Source organism: Thunnus albacares, chromosome 9, assembly GCF_914725855.1.
Source record: "Thunnus albacares chromosome 9, fThuAlb1.1, whole genome shotgun sequence".
Taxonomy (NCBI): Eukaryota; Metazoa; Chordata; class Actinopteri; order Scombriformes; family Scombridae; genus Thunnus; species Thunnus albacares.
The window spans coordinates 26,396,609-26,412,768 of NC_058114.1; the positions used below are offsets into that span (position 1 = coordinate 26,396,609).

The 16,160-nt window shown below is 40.2% G+C and overlaps 1 protein-coding gene across 5 annotated transcripts in view; it reads left to right on the plus strand.

The window, feature by feature from the left end:
* Nucleotides 1–16,160, plus strand: part of clocka (clock circadian regulator a) — a 32,680-nt gene that overhangs the window by 9,193 nt on the left and 7,327 nt on the right. For 3 of the 5 annotated variants that reach the window (XM_044362734.1, XM_044362736.1, XM_044362735.1), the window contains exons 3-22: nt 6,781–7,008; nt 7,118–7,209; nt 8,513–8,572; nt 8,911–9,059; nt 9,176–9,267; nt 9,386–9,475; nt 9,676–9,796; nt 9,949–10,062; nt 10,154–10,272; nt 10,704–10,786; nt 11,522–11,628; nt 11,744–11,891; nt 12,066–12,141; nt 12,260–12,404; nt 12,536–12,636; nt 12,804–12,917; nt 13,860–14,018; nt 14,129–14,338; nt 14,452–14,639; nt 15,286–15,604. In XM_044362734.1, coding sequence (XP_044218669.1) covers nt 7,190–7,209; nt 8,513–8,572; nt 8,911–9,059; nt 9,176–9,267; nt 9,386–9,475; nt 9,676–9,796; nt 9,949–10,062; nt 10,154–10,272; nt 10,704–10,786; nt 11,522–11,628; nt 11,744–11,891; nt 12,066–12,141; nt 12,260–12,404; nt 12,536–12,636; nt 12,804–12,917; nt 13,860–14,018; nt 14,129–14,338; nt 14,452–14,639; nt 15,286–15,604 — 2,415 coding nt within the window. In that variant the 5' untranslated portion in view covers nt 6,781–7,008; nt 7,118–7,189. The remainder of the gene's footprint in view (nt 1–6,780; nt 7,009–7,117; nt 7,210–8,512; nt 8,573–8,910; nt 9,060–9,175; nt 9,268–9,385; nt 9,476–9,675; nt 9,797–9,948; nt 10,063–10,153; nt 10,273–10,703; nt 10,787–11,521; nt 11,629–11,743; nt 11,892–12,065; nt 12,142–12,259; nt 12,405–12,535; nt 12,637–12,803; nt 12,918–13,859; nt 14,019–14,128; nt 14,339–14,451; nt 14,640–15,285; nt 15,605–16,160) is intronic. The other 2 variants (XM_044362738.1, XM_044362737.1) reach the window with 2 other exon arrangements.

Consider the following 16,160-nt stretch of genomic DNA (forward strand, 5'->3'; position numbering starts at 1 on the left):
TGATGTTTGATTTAAGATTGTGCAGTGGCCGAATATGAAGAGTGCTCTGTTTATCTGAGATAAATTGCAGTCAATAAAGTGTGATTTTGTCCTGGGTGAAGTAGGTTAAGAGTATAATATAATGCGCTGCAAAGTCTTTAGCTTGCTCAGAGCACTGCTGCTGTATATCATTACACCAGTGACAACCGAATGTTGACTCTTCTAATCGAGTGTTTGGCTAGTTAGCGTGAGCAGCATTATTTACTAGATGAAATGTTGGTGGTCACATCAGTCATACATTTATCATAGTCCCTGGTCTTAGCAGGGCTCGGGTCTACGGTCATTCTCGATCGCTTCTCTTGTGCTGCCAGTCATCCTTCTGAACTCCAGTGACCCACTTGGCATCAGTACGAGGCCCCTGGCTTAGTTCCTGCTCCGCTGGGACAAGAGGCCAGCAGCCGTCGAGGGGCCCCTGCCAACCACTGCTGCTCGCCTCTCAAACATTCCTGTCTGTGGGCTGTGGAGTGAAAATGCTAAACAAAGACTCCTTTTGTGCTGCTGCGGCTGTGGATGTGTGTGCATCGAGTGGAAACACAGCTGGCTGCCCAGCGTTAAGGGTTTGATTCGGTGGTGGGCAATGTTGACAAGCTTGTGTTGTGGGTTTTATTCTTTCAAGGCTAGATGACCGTGACATTATTAAAACCATCCTCAGATGTATATCGTCTATGCCAGTCATCAGGAAACTTCTGTTGAAATGAGTGAATCATACGTGGATTCCACAAAGATTTACAAGCCTTGATACTGTTTAAGACAGGATGTGTGACTGAGTAATTTATCCGGTGATGTGTTTTTGTAGATTTGTGTGGCCTCCTTGGCAGTGAGTCTGTTGCTTGCTGGCTATTAAAAACTGCATAGATAATTCCCAGCACTGAGCGCAGAATGAACACCCCCTCCTCCTTATTCGCTCCTAATGTGAGTACCGAGTTGCATGTCTTATTTGTTGTTGTCTACCAGAACCAGTAGGTTGTTAAGTTATTGGTATGATTTTTGTCAGTCTTTCTTCAAATCCTGTAAAAGCTGTGGTCTGTGTTGTGACACCTGGGATCCTTAAGAGTTCACAAATCCCCCGCTCTCGGGTGTCAGGGTGTGACGTGGATGATGAAGAAAACACAAGGGTTGCTATGACACCAGAGTTTACCTAATCATGTGATACAAGAACTACCAAACAGTACTGTCTGCGGTTGGGGTTTAAAGGTCTAGGAAGATGACCCTTAATGAGAAATCCAGCAATCATAGTGGAAGTTTAAAGGACAATTGTGCTAAAACGATCAGTTATTCAACTAGTTCGTGTCTATTTTGATGAGCTCCATTAAACAATATTTTTGATGCAGTGCAAAACACTGCAAATCATTCAGGCCTCTGTAGCTCTATCAGCAACTCTCTTAATCTTAGGTGTTTGGAAAAAGCAGCAGTAAGGTCTGTGCACCACCTGATTGTTTCATTCACAAATTATAAACCTTGTTTGGGAACTACAGTAACTGTCCAGGTGTTTAGAGCTGCAACAATTAGTCGATTAAATCAATCAGTCGATTGACAGAAAATTTAAAAAAAAAAAAAAAAAAACGGCAACTATTTTAATTTATGAATAATCGTTTAAGTAATTCTTCAAGCAAAAATGCCGAATACACGCTGGTTCAAGGCTTTCAAATGTGAGATTACGTTGTGTTTCTTGGTCGTAAATTAGATGATACATTTGATGATGTCATCTTGTGCCCTAGGAAACTGGTGAGTGTTTTTCACCTCTTTTCTTTCTCACATGTTTTATTGACGAAATGATTAATAGTGAAAATAAACAGCAGAAAATGAAATAATTGTTAGTCGCAGCCCTAGTTACCTCAGTATTTGTATTTTTTTCCAGTCTCAAGAATGAAACGGGAAGTGATTTTGCCTGAATCACCGATTACTGAAAGACAGAATGATACCATTCCATACCAAGTGACGCTACCACTTACTGTAACAGTACATGTTGGTGTAAAAACAAATGTGCTCTTGAATTACTAGTCAGTTGTATGAATGTTTTGAACCCAGTAGACAAATGGCACAAATCTCTTCTTTTGTCCTCAACATAGTAGAAAAGCTTTTTTTTTTTTGGAGGCATAGTGGATTAAAAAAAGATGCATCCTGGCATTTAAATGATAAAGAACTATGGTAAGACGAGCTGGTTTTAGTCTGGCTGCATCGAGTAGTGTCTGCCCTCATTAGACTGGTATGCTTATACTGTATGCTACAGTATGTTATCCTGTCTGGTAGAGCATAAAAATACTAAAGCTGTGTGGACATTGACTACTGGTCTTTACTGGTCTTTGGTTTACACTTGGATACTCACTGGGTGCACTTAATATGTCATCTATTATTTAAATTTCTGAGCTCACTCATTCATAAGAAGAAACTATTTAACTCTGCTGTGTCCATTCTTTCTTTCCTTCTTTGCCTAATCCTTTTTTTTTTTTTGCTCGGTATAGTCTGTCCTCAAATTGAATCAGAAAAGCACTCTCCATGATGAAGAGAATCCGTCATAATAGAATAAGGGTGGGAGGGATCGCTTGTGATTGGTTCCTTCTTAACAATGTGGAATGACAGCCACTGCATGAAAGAACAGCACAGTAATGTTTACATGACACACCTGTAACTGCTGCGGCGCACATGTGGACCCGTCACAGTGTTTTACATCCGCACAAGTTAAGACTTAAGTACACGACAAAGGGAGTCGCTCTCTATAGTCTCATAGTTCTCCGTGTGTGATGGAGGGAGTATCAGCTGTGGAGGAATTCAGCCAGGCTATTTTTACTCTGCACGGTGAGGCCGGTTGCTATGGTGTTGCCCATTGGCACTGTTGCTGCGCTGGCATCTCAGCGTGGGGTGTGGTGGGGTGCGTGACGAGCGGCGCCACAGATCCACTTCAGAGTGACTCATATCCTCAGAGCTCTGCTGCCCTACATCTGAGTATGCTGGCACACACCCACACACACACACACACACTCAGTAACATTCAACAATGCTGTGTGAGCAATAGCAAAATGATGATAAGAGAGTGTTTTCATCCTGTGACTTGATGTGTTTCAGGGTGAAAAAACACTCGTGCATGTGTGAGGCTTGTTAATTTGAATATATCCCCTTTTCTACATGGTTGACATTATCAAAAACTGATAATTGTCTGTCAAAATTCAGCACCTTTACACGCCTGTGTTGCTTTTTTTCCTTTACGTCTCCGCCTGCTTTAGCTTAAGAGACACCAGGGTGCCTTTGTACATCGTGTGATTAAGTGAGGTAATGTGTTCGCACCTTTTGTGAGGGTCTTTTTCTGTAAAATGGTTGGCTTTTACGGGATTTATGTTGACAGGGAGTGTAGTGTTATTGGTAAGAACAGGAAGGTGTAGCCTGTGGAGCTGTGATTAAGTTAGATCGGAGGAGGAGGAAAGTAGGTCATTGGGCCAGCAGGTCAGTGAAGCACAGATGACATCACAGTTATACAACCCCTGCTCTCCGGTTACACAACGCTCACTCTGCGCTGCAGCCTCTGCTGATACACCAGTGTCAGTGACTAACCTTTTCCTTCTCTTTTTTTTTTTTTTTTGTTCTCATATCACTAATGTCTTTATTGAATTTTCTAGCATCCAATGTTTCTTTTGGCCTTTTTTCCATTTTGTTCTGTTTTCCACAAGACAACAGCTTTACTGTTTTCAAGATGCTGTGTAGAGAAATGCAAATGCTCTGTTTTTCAGTAGCTACTAGGTCTGTAGATAAAGCTCTTCACCACCCCTCTCCACTGCCTTTATAGTGCTGCTGCCAAGTGTAGTTTCCTCGTGTTGACAGAACTGTAATCTTAGATAAGGAACTCATTCTCTTATTTGTGTCAAAAGAGTCACATGCAGTGAGCAGTAAAATAACACAGCATAGCTGGAAGTCAATTGCCCGTGAGAAAACCCACTCCTCCTCACGCTTCCATTTTTTTCCCTCCATTTTTTCCTGCCTGTCTTAACATGATAGTGTAAATACTCACCGTGATGACTTCCTTTCCCTGTTTTGATTAATATGACAGTAAGTTGATTTAAGCCTCAACACAAATTTCTTTTTTTTTTACAGTGAGAGCAACAGCACATGTGCTGACTGGGGTTTCCCTCACATGTGCTGTGTGTTGCCACTAAATACACTGTGATTCTTGGTCAGTTGTTCATAATGAATTCAAACATGTATTAACATGTCATCAAAGTCTGTTGTGATGTATTTTATTCTATTAGTTTATTATCTTTATGTAGGCAGTGATGCTGTGTGTTGAAAACATGTTTATTGCTTCTAAATCTGGAACAGTAGGTGCTATTAAATCTGAAAAAACTCCAAAACTAAACAAAGCAGAGATAATTAAATCACATCCAGGAACAGAGCTCCATTTTCACAGTATGTGGTGGCTTGTTTGGTATTTTAGACACTGAAATGTGAATGTGGGATGATGCCAGTTATATCAGTAAGTGCAGTTGTGTTTTATGCTGTTGGCAAATGTTGCTTATAATAACAGAGCTCATTTAAAACTCAGAGTACATATTAGCTAATGCGACTTTTGTATGAATCCCTCAAATAGGAAAAACAAAAATGAATTCTCAGTCAAAATATAGAAATGTTTATAGTATGAATGGAAATGTCAGTGTTTACCATGATGCAGGAAAAGAAACTTCAAAGGGATTTTCTCACCAGCACAAAAAGTCCATTATGGTGAGAAAAACTCCCACACAGGTTCTGACGGTAATTGGTTCATCAGATAAATGGGTCAAATATTTAGGCTAGAGACCCAGCGGGCCTTCTCATTTTAATTTGACAATCTATTGTAGGCCTACCTGTGCGAGGAGAATAGTAGAGTTGGGCAATAGGACGAATGCATGGGCAATGAGTGGCTGAATATATGAATTGTTGATGTTTTTTCTGGTCAATTTACAGTGAGTCAGGATAGGCGTTTTTATGTACCTGCTTCGTCAGCATTCAAGGTGTCAAACATCAGGCAATAATTTACCTTTAAAAACATTTGTGCACCATCGGTAGTTTAAATAGAACACACAGTATTGGGCTACATTCACATATAGTCTGACTGTGCAATGTCTGACCCTGGTTGCACACCCAATTTGTATCTGTTTTTTATGGATGTTACCTATTAGTATTGGATGGATGTTACCTATTAGTATTTTCCAAATATTCATGTTTTACCAACCCAAGCCAGTGTCTTCTGCCTCTGGCATGTTTGTCTTCAAGCTCCACTGCAATCACATCATGTTAGAGTTCCCCACATTGTTTTTTTTGGTGCAGACATTAGCTAACGTTGGATAATTAGACAGATAAAATCTGACATCTGCCAGCTTGAGATGCGGCAATAAAGACTAACTGCTGCATCACTTTGAGTTTCGCATGGCTGGTAAGGCAAAGGTCTGCCCCAGTACAGCAGGCGTTAGTTGGCCATCTGGAGTTATAGGAGAACATGCAGGACATTAAAAATGTCCCACGCTGACTCCCATATTAGACTGGCCTGTCAGTGTGTGGCAGGGTGTTAATTAATCACATGAGTACATCTTTGGTCCTTTAGTTAACCTCACTTTTGTTTGCTACATTCTACCTTTCACATGCTGAGTTGACAGGGACATGCTAATGGTGTTGTCTGACCTAACAGCTGTATTTTATGCTGCTTTGAGTAGATGTCAGAAATGTCAGAATTTACAAGTTGAGCGTGTATGAACATTATAAAGAAGGTTCAAACATTATGTGGGACCACTATATTCTTAATTATTTTGTTTGTTGACAGAGGTCACAGAGACAAAAATGATATTTCTGTTTCTTATGTCTGCATATTTTAAATTAAAATGCCACTCGATTACATAATTCCCCTTCAAAGACCTGATTGGATGAATGGTCCACTTGCCGGACTGTCATTAGCTTTGTTTCTAAGAATGTAAGCATAATGAATTATAGAGAAAGGTACCTGCCAAAGTATTATTTAAACCACCCCTCTATGTTTAAATTAATTTTGTTATTACAATCATATATTGCAAAACTTAATTGTAAATTAGGTGCCTTTTTGAAGAATGTCTTTCCATTGTTGAAGTAACATTTGTTGTACTTTATCCATGTAGTGTGCTATTGTTTTGATATTATTATGTTGTTCTGTTTGTGGTCTATACCATGTGATCACGGTCTTGAATCAAAATAAATAAATAAATGATTTTCAAACATGGCAGCTGCTCTGACACAATGTCAGTTTTAATCATAAACTGAAATCAGTTGTTGAATAAATTTGAGGCAAGAAATAGACCGTTCAGCTGCAGATTCGTGTTGATTGTGTATCCGTGGTGTCTAGTTTTAATTTTGTTGAAGTGGTTTGGAGAGTCTGAATAGAGGCTGAGTTGACTTATCATGTAAACTCTTGCTGATTGGCCTGATACAAATCTGATGAGGCTGAATCAGTTCTTAAGTGGATGTTTTTGAGACTTAAATCTCACTAAAAACTGATCTAGGAAGACATAGTCTTGCAGTGCAAAGTTGTATCACTGTTGTGTCAGCCTGTGCTGGCTATTAATCATTGTGACTTAACACACAGTACATGTTTTGAATGGGATTTCAGAATGTCAGATCACATTCGGTCATGTTCGCTAATGTTGCTACGAGGGCAAATAGATAACATTGCATACTGAGATACCTAAAGCATCTACGTCTGTTTGGACTTCTCCAATGACCACATGTGTGTTATTCTCTAACCTCTTGTAGACTCAGATGTTGCTGCCATGTGCCACACTCATACTCGAAGTAGAAGAAAAACTCAGCTCATTGAAGACCTTTTGGCAGCTTTCTACCCTCTGATTGAGGACACCTTCAGTGACTCTCCTCCAAGACTCACAGAACTCAACCACCTCCGCAGTGTGCCCACCCAGACCCTGCCTTCATCCAGCAGAACTTTCCTCATCCTCTCACAGGACTGGCTGAACTGTCAGTAAGGTGAGATTCAGATGAGGTTAGATTTGAGTTTATCAGTAGTTTTGAATTACTGCGTGGCGATGAAGCTGTCACAAGTTATCATTTTTATGTGTTTTTTTTCCCCTCAAAGGTTCATTCACAAATGTCTACCTCACGATTAAAAGACCCCGCTCCAACACTGCGACCCTGAACAGGATACAAAATGACCTCGAGCATTGACCGGTGAGTCAAACATTTTGCTGCGTTTGGCTTATTTTCATTATTGATTTTTATGAATGATGTCTGACCCACAGTCCAAAAACCACAAGGTATTCAGTTTAAAATGATACAGAAAATGGTATCAAATCATCCCATTTGAGATGCTGTCAACAGCATTTTTATGCCTCTGTGCTGGCGACAGCCGTGACTGGAGGCGTTATGTTTTCAGGGTGTCCGTCTGACCTATTCTTGTGAACACGATATTCTTAGGAACACCTTGAGGGAATTTCTTCACATTTGGCACAAGCGTCCACTTGGACTCAAGGATGAACTGATTAGATTTTGGTGGTCTAAGGTCAAAGGTCACTGTGGCCTCATGTCCGTCCCATTCTCGTGAACATGATATCTCAGGAACGCCTGGAGAGAATTTCATTACATCTGGCACAAACATCCACTTGGACTCAAGGATGAACTATTCAGATTTGGTGGTCAAAGGTCATAGGTCATTGTGACCTCACAAAACACATTTTAACTCAAGAATTCATACGCTAATTGTGACAAAGTTTCACACAAATGTCCAATAGGATGAAGTGATGACATTTTATATCCAAAAGGTTAAAGGTCAACTTCACTGTGGCGTCATAATGTTTTGCAAAAACACTTTTCTGGCAACTATTCAACACCATAACTCGGGAACAGAAGGGGAGATTGTGACCATATTTTGCATTTAGTCAGTTACTGAACTGGTGACACTAATCTTGGGTCTCCACCATGAAACTGTGAGAGATCTTCTGTGCTGCGTGGTTGAAGATGTGTGTGAAGCATCCATGTTTTAGAATGTGTAGCTTCTTTCCAGCAGCATCCATATCTGAAGTTTTGTCGCTGTCGTGGCTACAACTTTGTGTTGTATTAGAATCAGCTTTATTGGCCAAACATGTGAACACATACAAGGAAAATACACTTAATACCTTTTATTAAATTCCTTCAAAGTCTTCATTACAAGTATTATATGAATCTGGACAGACATAGATGTAAACTGCAACTTGACTGGTTGGTGGAGGCATACAACAACGAAGCGGTATTTCTGGTTTTTACCAGATACTAGATTTCAATCAGTTGGTTTATATGTATAAATGACCACTGTCCTTGTAAAATAAACTAATAAAACAGATAATGGAATAAAATTATTTCTATATGTTCATTTTTATTCTTTCCTGCTATTATCTCAAGATAAAAATGTAGGAACAGGGAGAAATTGTGTATAAAGGGTTGCTAGAGAGTGAATTTTGGAAGACCTTCTCCAACTGTTGGTTTGTTTGCTCTGCAGGGATGACAGCAGTATCTTTGATGGGTTAATGGAGGAAGATGAAAAGGACAAAGCAAAACGGTAAGAAACCTGTGGTTTGCATTCAAATCAAAGACTTTCAATGACATAAACATCCTCCTTGATATTACAGTTGTAGCTTTTATGAGACTTGATTTTCTTTGTTTGATAAATAAAGTTTCACTAACCAAGAGATCATGTAAAAATGCACCTGCCTCACCTGTCTTAGTTGAAGTAAGGGTACATCAGATTGTCTCATGTTGTAATTGCCCAAATTAAATGCAGCTGAAGTCTATCGGAACTCACATTAATACAAGATAGCTGATGTAGCTTTAACCAATGACCAAACCATGTAATCAAGAGATAATGTGTTGTTATTTTTAATGGGTTTCACCCCACAGAGTGTCCCGTAACAAGTCTGAGAAGAAACGCAGAGACCAGTTCAATGTCCTCATCAAGGAGCTGGGTACCATGTTGCCGGGCAACACCCGGAAGATGGACAAGTCTACTATTTTGCAGAAAAGCATCGACTTTCTGCACAAACACAAAGGTGAGGAACTCTGACAAGTGACAGAAATCAAGTGGTCAGAAAGATTCAGAGAGTTGTGTATTACACATTCCTCAGCTGACCCTGTTTGTTGGCATGTTTTATGTCTCCTTTATCAGAAATCGCTGCTCAGTCAGAGTCAACTGAGATCAGACAAGACTGGAAGCCTCCTTTTCTTAGTAATGAAGAGTTCACTCAGCTGATGTTGGAGGTGAGGTGGTGAGACTGCTTAACACGGAGTGCAGTTGTCTTTCTATGTTCTTTTCTTTTGTTCACATTCAAGAATATGAGTGAAATTAAAATAGTTTACTTTTATCTGTTGCTATCAGGCGTTAGATGGATTCTTCCTTGCAATTATGACTGATGGGAATATAATCTACGCCTCTGAGAGTGTGACGTCCCTACTAGAACACTTACCTGTGAGTATAATGTGTTAAGTTCTGATTAATAATAATATATTACACTTTTAGAATAATTCAAGTGATGGAAGGAGAGTTGAATTTGCATCACTCGCTCATATAATTGATCATCTACAACAATTCCAACATGTCAGTTCAGTGTTATAAAGCTACACATGCTCATAGGTTTAGTAGTATTGAATATATTTTTTGTGTTTCAGTCTGATCTTGTGGATCAGAATCTGTTGAACTTCCTGCCCATGGGGGAGCATTCAGATGTCTACAAGGCTCTGTCCTCTCATATCATGGAGGGGGAGACGCTCACGCCAGAATATCTGAAAAGTAAGTGCTACAGCTTTTTCATTGGAATCTTATTTGTATCTTGGCATTTCCGTTTGTGTTATTACATTATTTTACTGTTATATTTAGGTTGCTAAGTGCAAATTCTTTCACTGAGGTCCTCGTTTCTTTAACGTTGCAACTTCTTTTTCCAGCAAAAAATCAGCTAGAGTTCTGTTGCCACATGCTCCGAGGGACGATTGACCCCAAAGAGCCTCCTGTGTACGAATATGTCAAGTTCATTGGAAACTTCAAGTCCCTGAATAATGGTGAGTTACACTAAAAAAAGGCTTCTGAGCCTTAAGGATGAGTTTTTCTGGCCGTAAGGTTTAATTTTTCTTTTGCTCTGTCTTTCACAAGTGCCTAACTGTACCCGAAACGGTTTTGAAGGAGTGATCCCGCGATCGCTTCACTCTGCCTTTGAAGACAGAGTGTGTCTCATAGCAACTGTGAGGCTAGCCAAACCACAGTTTATCAAGGTAAGAATCATTAGAAGCTCTTCCACTTCTCCCTTCTCCTTTTTATCTGGTTGACACACGTTCAGTTTCTTGCTTCAGGGTTTTAAAAAGGTAAGTTTTTAATTAGGACACGGCTCAACAGTAATGGTTGCCCAGCACCCCGAGGCAAACACATTTGGGCTCCTGTTAACCATTATGTGCAGTCCCCTGTTGCCCCTGTTGGTAACCACTCAAAACAAAAAGCACTTTTTCCCTTTGTCTCTTGCCCACAGTGTGAAGTCTTTCTCTTAGTGGATTGAAAGTGCTGCTGTTGATTTGACTTACTTGACTTTATGGAAATTGTGAAATTAGGTGTGGAATAAAAACTCAAAAGATAACAGTTTTGTATTTAATGTTAATAATATTATAAAAAATGCAAATACATTCTTCATCTCCACCCCTTTCCTCCGCAGGAGATGTGCACTGTAGAAGAGCCTAATGAGGAATTCACCTCCAGACATAGTTTAGAGTGGAAATTTCTCTTCTTGGACCACAGGTACAGTTTCTTCTGCATTTGTCATTGACCCTTCAAAAGAACAGTCTCCATTTCAGTGTCTGTTTTTCATTTTGTAAAGACATGTCTGCTGTTTGTGTTATATGTTTTTGTATAGTAACCCTTCACCAATGAGAGGATACTTTATCAAGCGTCCTTTCATTCCTAACCTGTTTAGTTTAGTTCAAACTAACTCTGTGTGTGTAAGCCCGGCTGCCTGCTTGCTCCACAACATACTTTTTACTTGTGACCAGTAACTAGTCAAGACACACTGCAGGATGAGTGTTAAAACTTGCATGTGCCAGTGAGGGAGCGCTCTGAGCTTGATTGTTTAGCTTGATTGGTAAAGAATAGTTTTGCCGTGGCAGCGGTGGTGAATGGTCACCTGGAAGTGGAAGTCAATGGAAGCAGAATATAGACATGTCCAATCCTGTGATGTTGAGGTTGATGGGATCAAATCACGTGGTGACAAATGATCCCAAATCACATGATTTTTTTTGACAGTGCTCTTTATTCAGTTCTGCTGTAGTCAACAGAGCTGTGAAAGTATATCGCTCTGAGGCATTTAGGAACAATGCTGTAGCACCTTTTCCTACCACTGTGGAAACTTGATGATTATTTAGCCCCTAAATGATGGTGTGTGAATATGACTTATCTACAGGAGTGTTTGTGTTCTTGAACATTTACTCAGAGGTCTTCCAGTGATTCATCTCACGAACATTTATTGTGTTTGTCCAGAGCTCCACCCATCATAGGTTACCTCCCATTTGAGGTCCTGGGCACATCAGGATATGACTACTACCATGTAGATGACCTGGACACTCTGGCCAAATGCCATGAACACTGTGAGTACAGTCATTCCAGCTATTAAGAAAACTGAGTTTATCTTAGATCCTGAGCTTCCTCTTGAGTTTTCAAACAGTGAATGTCAGTCCAATCCTTCTTCCTGTGTCTCTGTAGTAATGCAGTATGGCAAAGGAAAGTCCTGCTACTACAGATTCCTCACCAAAGGGCAGCAGTGGATTTGGCTTCAGACCCACTACTACATCACTTACCACCAGTGGAACTCAAGACCCGAGTTTATTGTCTGCACACACACTGTAGTAAGGTATGAGTGGAAGATTTACCCTCTGATATTTACATTCCTAGATACAAAAATAGAAATGCATCTGTAAACAGTGCAAGATAAAAAAAATAGAAGCATAAAAATGACCTAAAACAAATGTCACAGTTGATCAGAATATCATATAAATGTTTTTCATTCACTGTCTGTGCTCTACAGTTACGGAGAAGTAAGAGCAGAACAGCGCAGAGAGCTTGGAATAGAAGAGTCACCGCCTGAGATCACAGCAGACAAGGTAAGACTTTTGTCTAACGTGAGTACGTTTCTTTTAATGTCATGGATGGAGCACTAATCTGAAGCAATCCTGAGCTTTTCCCACACTGACAACAGCTACTTCCTCCCTCACCTCTCAGCAATCCCAGGATTCTGGCTCCGAGTCCCAGCTCAACACTTCCAGCCTAAAGGAGGTTCTAGAGCGCTTCAACCACAGCCGGACACCCTCTGCCTCGTCCCGCAGCTCTCGCAAATCCTCACACACTGCTGTGTCTGACCCAGCCTGTAAGCAGTAAACATTAACGAGCAATGTGACACCCCAACATATTTCTATGACTGACACAATTTTATATTAAGTGTTCCTGTTTTTTTTTTGTTTTTTTTATCTGAGCATCATGTTAATATTTTTCCCTCAGCATCACAGATGAAGCTTCAGGGAGATAGGAGTACACCAGGTCGCCAGTCCGTCTCTGCAGTGGAGATGACATCACAACGAAGATCATCTATCAGCAGTCAGGTCAGTCAAGGGACAAGAACAGAGTCTGGTAGTCATTTTGTGAATAATTGTGCCCTGGGTCATGAGGGATTTAATAAGGAATGAAAAGTACTCTTAGCTCATCTTCTCTCTGTTCTTCATCCTGATATTTTTTTTTTGTTTTTTTTTGTCCGTATTGTTTCCATTAGCAGTCGATGAGCTCCCAAAACACAGGACAGAACATGGCTTCATCCATGGTTTCACAGCAACAACAACAACAGCAGCAGCAGCCTCAACAGCAACAAGTTCAGACCAGCGGCCAAGTAAGATATTCATCTCATTCATGTTAAGGTCAAATTCAAAAACAAGCATGTTTTCTGTGCAAGCAAATCCTGCTAATTTAGCCACTGCAGCTCAATTTACAAAAGTAATCCTGATTTTATTCTTTAACATGTTGTGTGAGATTGTTTTACAAAAGGTAATCATGTCTTGAGCTTCTCTGATAAATAGGGATATCCACTAAAAGGATGTTTCCAATTCTATTACGAATTCTGTTCATCAGTCCAACCCCTAATAAAGTATTTTATTAATTCCCAAAATGAAAAGATTACATACATACTATGTATTGTTTGTTATATTGCTTAATCACTGCGGAGCCCAAACCAAATTGTCTTTTTGAAAAGACCATAAATTAGAAAATACATATCAACAATATGAGCACAAATGCTAAAAACGTGACATAAGTGACATAGTAAAATGAGTAATTACATTTCTAATGTCCTGAAACTAGCTCACAATTTGCAGCTCAAATGTAAGTAAAAGTATCTAAAATAGATGTAATAAGGGGAAAAAATTTATAATTATATTGTTAGCATAGGCATTTGCAGGTAACATGATAACCCTTGAGATTTTTTAAACATGTAAACATGTCCTGGATGAACCTGTACCTCCATGTCAGTTAGGATTGGACCCCTGTGGTCTTGAATCTTTGTTGGCTAATGGAAGAAGTGATAAATACACACATACACACAAACATGCTAATGTATGTTTTGTGTTAGAGAAATGTAGCATTAGCTTAAATCACTTATGATTTTGTTAATTATTCATTCTGAATAGAAACATTACAAATATACAGCTTTCAGTCTACATTAGTCATCAAAAGTGCCAGTTTTATGCGACACCACATACAAGCATTCACATATGAACTGCCTCAGCAACTGCCATGTCACTTTCTGCCATGTTTCCATGTCACTGTTCTTTGATAGTCAATAGTGCAGTTTTCCAACCAGTTAGATGCCATGCAACACCTGAAAGACCAGCTCGAGCAGAGGACCAGGATGATTGAGGCCAACATTCAGCGGCAGCAGGACGAGCTGCGGCAGATTCAGGACGAACTGCAGAGGGTGCAGGGACAGAGTCTGCAGGTGTGTGGCTAAAGGCCTCATAATGAACAAATAGGACACTAAATATATCACTGCATGGAATTTTTCATTGTTTTTATTTCATTCACTCTTTTCTGTACTGTATGTTGCAGATGTTCTTGCAGAAAGGAGCCGGAGGATTAAATCTCAGCACTGTTCCGATGGCCCAGGGCAATGCCGTGCAGCAGGGGGGGACGCTCAACATGCAGGGCCAGGTGGTCTCTGCAGGGCCTCTACAGAACAGCATACAGCAACAACATGCTGTCCAGCCACAATCCCAACAACAAACACTCCTGCGGGAACAGAGCACAGCACTCTCACAGGTCTCCTTCTCTCTGTGCTGTCCATTAAACACATCTCATTCGTGGCTTGTTTAAGATTCTTCCAGCCACTATGTTTTAGATGTAGTCACTTACTCTGCTTCTGTGTATTTCAGTCTCAGCGGTCGTCTCTCACTCTGCAGCCTCAACAAAATCCACTGCCGGCGTCTCTCTACAACACAATGATGATCCCTCAGCAAAGTCCCACTAACGTTGTCCAGATTGCCACTAGCCTGGCCCAGAACACTGGCCCCAACACTCCTGCTGTGGCAACATTTGCACAGGATCGTGCTGCTCAGATTAGGTTTGTATCTCCATTTGAAAACTGTCATAGTTACATTTTATTTCCTTCACACAGCAATTTTGCTATTAAAGGATAGGTTTTGTACTTCATCATTTACATTGAAACTGCTTTAAGGGGGCAGGAGGATCAGTTACAGCCACCGATGACCCTTTCAGTGTACATATGGGCATATGAGTGTTGTATAAAGATACACTTGGAAAAAATGTGAGCCCATCCTTGAAATTGTACAAGTTACTTGGGACCACAAATAAGCTTAAAGAATTATTTTTTACTTAACCTACTGTTGCTATATTAATAAGAAAATACACATAGCAAACAAGAGGTATTATTGCAGTTTTTCTACAGTCTGTAAGCAGCATGTGAGAAACAAATACTGCAAAACATTTGTTCCCTCAGGGCAAATAAACAGAAGTTGAAGTAGTCTAGTTGGTCAAAACAAACATTTTGCTTCTGACCTCAGATAACTTGTTGATTTGATTAATTTTGTTGTTGATTTGCTCAATTAGATCTTATTTGATTTATACTAGCGTTTCTACAATGCAATTCCATTTGTGCACGAGTGAAGACTAATAGGAATCTCCTGACCTTATTTCCACGTGCTTTCGTTAAACCTACCTGACCTTTGCCTGCTTCCCGTGTCCGACAGGTTTCCTGCCGCTCCTCAGCTGCTTACCAAGCTAGTGACAGGACAGATGGCATGTGGGGCGGTCATGGTCCCCACGACCATGTTTATGGGCCAAGTGGTGACGGCCTTCGCTCCTCAGCAGGGCCAGACCCAGACCATCAGCATTTCCCAGCAGCCACCACAGCAGCAGCAGCAGCAGCAACAACAACAACAGCAGCAACAGCAGCAGCAGCAGCAGCAGCAGCAGCAACAAGAGCAGCAGGCACAGACGCAGTCACAAGTCACAGCCATGCAGCCAGGGCAGGCTCCACTGGCCCAGCAGCAAACACAGTTCCTACAGGTAACACTAGCATTTAAATGCACACGATAACTTACAGAAACAGAAAGTTTTTACCTGAGCAACATCAGTAAAATTAAGGTATGCTCATGTTTACTGGAGCACAGGTAGCTGTTAATTTGACATTTATAATTTCAATTTATTTATACATGTGCTTATAGAGCTGCACCACTACTATAAACTACACAAATATAATCCAAAAGACATTTTGATAGACTTGCAAAGGTTAAAGAGAAGAAAAGTATTGTGAAGCTTCACTTTGGTGCAGTCTTATACTCACAAACTTGCCTACAGACAATGAGAGTATCCTTTTAAGACCTTGTGATTTTGTCACATATTTCTTTAAAGTATGACAAGGCTTCTATTGTATGTGCATTCAGACTTTTAAGGGTAATACTACTTCCCTTGTGTCTAGTTACATACATGTAAATGTCAGGAAGCAATTTTCAACATCCACAGATGTCATCAGTGTTGATGGCTTTAGTTTTTCAAGATATTTGTTTTGTGTTGTTTTTATTTTGTTTTTGTTTGCCTCTCAGTATCACTGTTCTCTCTATTT